This window comes from Sinocyclocheilus anshuiensis, unplaced genomic scaffold, assembly GCF_001515605.1.
Source record: "Sinocyclocheilus anshuiensis isolate Anshui unplaced genomic scaffold, SAMN03320099.WGS_v1.1 scaffold856, whole genome shotgun sequence".
NCBI lineage: Eukaryota > Metazoa > Chordata > Actinopteri > Cypriniformes > Cyprinidae > Sinocyclocheilus > Sinocyclocheilus anshuiensis.
In genome coordinates this window covers 123,596-128,354 of record NW_015552603.1, presented here as the reverse complement: position 1 = coordinate 128,354, position 4,759 = coordinate 123,596, and the positions used below count along the sequence as shown (strand labels likewise).

Genomic DNA, 4,759 nt, shown 5'->3' with positions numbered 1-4,759 from the left:
GTGAAAATATTACCTATAAAGCCACAGAAAAACTGTTGTGCATCTCCTAATAAAACACAAAAGGTGTTGGACTTGAAGCAGCACTGCACAGACCATTCTGTGTATGACATCAAAGTACCATGAGAGCGATTAGAATTTTTTTTTTTTCTTTCTTTCTTATTTTCTTTTAATTTAAAATTTTTGTTTTGATGTCAAATAGTGTTCTTAATGTTCTTAAAGCAGTGTTTCTGTTGTAAAGTTATACAGCTACAGTTGTGCTGCTGGGTTTTTTGATTTTGTTGATTTTTGATTTTCTTCCTTATCACTCTGTATTTACAGCAATTTCACTGTCCACTCTGTTCAAATGTGGATGAATGGCTACACATAGATGTGTCCAGAGCTGTGTGAGATCACTACCATCCTGCTTTTGTGGGGGTGGGTAGGGGTGTTAAATATTTATTTATTTATGTTTTGTTTTTAACATTCTAAAAGCTCTTTATTCCAAAGATACTAGTCAGTAGTCAGTGTATTAAGCAGGTGTAATGTATTCTAAGTTGCTTCAGAAGTATTGCAAGTATGACAATAAAAACTTTTAAAAGCAAGTACTTCTGTACTTTTACTTAAGTAAAAATCAGTCTTTACAACTTTTACTTCTAATGGAGTAATATTTGACCAGCAGTATCTGTACTTTCACTCAAGTAATGGAGTTGAGTACTTTGTCCGCCTCTGCTGTACGTCACAGTTGCAAACATTTGACTGTTGAGTTGACTTGAAGCAGGGCAACAACTCACTGCATGATGCAGTCAATAAATGCAGTTATATGTCCCTATAATTCAAGAGAATTCAATATCACACGAGCGCTGTTTTTGTCCTGAATAGCACGAGTGCATATGTGATTTATACGACAGTTCAGTAAATAAGTTAATGTTGTGTTATATTTTAAACACAATATTGTCTGTTTTTGCCAACAAAAATATTACCTATAAAGCCACAGCAGAACTGTTGTGTGTCTCCGAGCAACACAGCCTTGTTTAGTTTCTGAATGAATCATGCTTTTGAACAAATCCAATGAATGAATGAATGACTCAATGACTTACTCATAAAGACATTTACCGCCACCTACTGGCAGTTTTTTTTTCTTTTTTTCACATACAAATTTAATTTGTGATTGATTAGATTAATTAATCACCACATCATGTAATTAATTAGATTAAAAAAAATTAATCAATCGACAGCCCTAATACACACACACACACACACACACACTACTACCACATATATATTTTTAGAGTTTTTTTAAACATAAACATTTTGGTAATGTTTAAATCCGATAGAAATTAATTGATTTTGATTCATTTTGATGCTGCATGGGAGGATGGCAGAGTTAAAAAAGATGCTCAGGAATCATGTGATCTTGGGCAGAAAATGGAAAAAACTCTGCGGTGAGCAAATGAAAGAGCAGAAATGGCAGGCTGATGATACGACAAGATTACAGAGGAAATGACCTGCTGATCAGAGCTTTAATTACACACACGCTTAATGAAAGACGAGCTGCTACCGAACACAAGAATGAAGCCAGAGAGACAGAGAGTACAGATGGTGCAGTGACGCACGGACACAAATAAACCAGGAGGAGGTGAAGAGGAGAGCCAGAGATCAGCCTGCATACAACATCTGACCGACATCACTCCATCACTACATGGTTAGTTAGTTCATGTGGATTAATTTGAGAAAAAGTTAAATAAACAGTTTGTCATAATTTAGACTGATGCATCTCTTTCCTAAAGAACAACATCATACAGTGTTTAGGAGAAAGAAAATAAAAAGAAGTTGTGTACCCATACAGTGTTCATACAATACCTTCAGTGCAGTGTTATGTTACTATCACTGAGATACTATTATAGTTTTTCTTAATATTTTGAATGAGTTTTTATTTTTATATTTTCTTTTCTCATTTTAATTCATTTTAAAAGTTTTAGTAGATTCATTTGGTCATTTTAATATTATTATTATTTTTTAAATATGTCTATAATTTTTTATTTCAGTTTTAGTTTGAGTTCTTCTGGACTTTCAAGTTAAACTAAATGAAAATGAGAAATGTTGCCTTGAAAAATAGCTGAATTAAAATACAGAATAAATAAAAATAATTGTTTGATAAAAAATTATTCAGTTGTAAGTAATTTTGTTGTGTTTTTGTCATTTTTATTAATTTTTGTTTTCTGTAAATATGTCTATTTTATTTGATTTCAGTTAATGTTTATTTACTTCAACAAATATGTTTATTATAGCTGAAATAAAATAAGTTTAATGGTTTTTATATTTTATTTTGTTTCAGACATGACATGAGAGAGAAAACATTTACTTAAATCTTTATTTAAAATGATTTACTAATTTGTTCCCCGGTTTAAGTTAAATCAAAATGAGCAAACAAATTAGTAAATTGTGGGTATGAGTTCTTAATTCGTGGCCACAATATATATATATATATATATATATATATATATATATATATATTTCCCATGTAATTTGTGAGGCTCTGTAATTTTATTAAAAGTAACTAAATGTTTTTTTTCATGGTTTTATTTTAGTTTTAGTTAATAATCCTGGTTCAGTGCACATCAACGGTCACGTTTCTTTATTTATTGCCTCAAACTCACCGACTTGGTCCTGAATATCTTCAGCGACTCCCGGGACCTTGAACAGCAGCCCGAGAGACTGATTCATCCGCTCCTCAATCACACGCAAATGGGTCAGCACCTGAGGTCAAAGGTCAGAAGGGTCAGTGAGCCTTTAATCTGCATCAATTCCAAAGATCCAGCTAACTCACACTTTGCTCATCTTCATTGGCTTTCATGTAAATCCTAGTAAACTAGCTTGCTGTCAACATAGGGAGCTGCCTACTTAGGCAACATCCTCATGAAAAGGAACATGTGACTGATTTCAAATGCTCTACATCAGTCAATGTCAAATCACAATCCATTGCAATAGAGAGTGATGAATAGTTGAATAGTTTATAATACAACAGTTTGTAATAGTGTGGTGAAACAGTTAAAATTAAATAAACAAAACTAAACAACGCCAGACCAGGGTTACTATAGTCAACTAAAACTAAACCATAAAAAAACTATTTTTGTTATCTGAAATAAAATACATTTTAGCTGGAATAAAATAAAATATGAAAAAAACTGCCAAGGCAATACTTCTCATTTTTGTTTAGCTTAACTTGATGTACTTGATGTAAAAAAACTGACAAAAAATTAAAATGCAAATATAAATTAAAAACGAATTAAAATGAAATTAAACTAAATAAATGAAAAAACAAATTAAAATGAATAAAAAGTATAACAGTATCCCAATGAGTGTCTCAAACACCAACTTAACTTTGTTAATCAGTTTACTATTAGTCTCTCTCCATAATTCCAATCTTACTGAACAAAACCATAATATAATAAAATTCCTGGCCTCGTCAAGTGCAAAAGTTAAACAATGTTACTGGAACAAAGTGATTCATTATTTATAGGTAGCATACTGTACTTGTGCAAAGCACAAAAACACTGACTGTGAACAATGATGATATTCTGCTGGTTATTATTAGTGTTTTTCTCTCTGCTGACTGGTACCTGAGGCCGGATCTGAGCAGCTTTCTTAGGATCGACCATGCGCACGTGTTCAAAGTGTTTGAGTGTGTGCTGTCGGTCCTTCTGCTCGGCGCGAACGTACTTCTTCAGCAGGCTGAACACGTGCCGCGGCTAAAGAGAGACAACATTTTAAGTTATTAGCTTTCAATAATTACTTATTCCATATTAATCACAACGAAAAAAGACTCACGGTAACATCACATGCATCAAATCCTAAATAACTGTTTGTCAAGCAGTTAATGTGAGTACAAACTGGGCAATATTGTTCACTTTAAATTACAATGTAAGCTAAAAAACTAAACTATTATAAAAATATTATTCGACACCATTTTAAAAAATGATTCACAGATTCCTTTGACTTCCTGTGCGGCATTGTGTTTTGTGTAGAGAAATATATTATTTTTGAATTAATTTTAAATATTTAATAATCCTACTGACTCCAAACTTTGGAATGCTAGTGTATGTTCATGTTTCTTGTGAGATTCTCATGTTTTTCAGTATCTAGACTGTAGTTATAATATCGAGTGGAGGGTGGTGGGACTGTGTGTATGTTCGTGTGTTGAAGGACACGGCATATACCCGGGGCGGCTCGGCCTGCAGGGCAGACAGGTAGCTCTCCAGAGCGAGGCGCCGGCGGTCATTCAGCAGTGCCTCCACACGCGCCATGTGCGTCTCCACCAGCTGCTGTCGCTCGCTGGCCGCCTCCTGCTCCAGAGCTTCCACCTTCTCCTGGAAGTGCTGCGGAACAAACAGAGGTCAAGCAAAGCCTCATGGAAAATTTCCAGTAAGAGCGAAGGACTATGGGAAGTGTGCTTCAGGGCCTCATGGGAAACTTCCATGTGATGATTTCCTAGTAAAGGTTCTTTTAAAGCAGGGGTGTCCAAACTCGGTCCTGGAGGGCCGGTGTCCTGAAGAGTTTAGCTCCAACCCCAATTAAACACACCTGAACCAGCTAATCAAGCTCTTACGTTTTAAAGGGATAGTTCACCCAAAAATGAAAATTCTGTCATTAATTACTCACCTCATGTCGTACTAAACCCGCAAGACCTCCATTCATCTTCGGAACATAAATTAAGATATTTTTTATGAATTCTGAGAGCTCTCTGACCCTGCATAGACAGCAAGGGTCCTACCACGGTCAA

The 4,759-nt window shown here is 34.6% G+C and overlaps 1 protein-coding gene across 2 annotated transcripts in view; it reads right to left on the bottom strand.

The window, feature by feature from the left end:
- The window catches only part of appa (amyloid beta (A4) precursor protein a), a 45,993-nt gene that overhangs the window by 16,776 nt on the left and 24,458 nt on the right, over nt 1-4,759 (bottom strand). For both annotated transcript variants that reach the window (XM_016456837.1, XM_016456838.1), the window contains 3 exons: nt 4,197-4,355; nt 3,600-3,728; nt 2,637-2,736 (listed from right to left, as the gene is read on the bottom strand). In XM_016456837.1, coding sequence (XP_016312323.1) covers nt 2,637-2,736; nt 3,600-3,728; nt 4,197-4,355 — 388 coding nt within the window. The remainder of the gene's footprint in view (nt 1-2,636; nt 2,737-3,599; nt 3,729-4,196; nt 4,356-4,759) is intronic.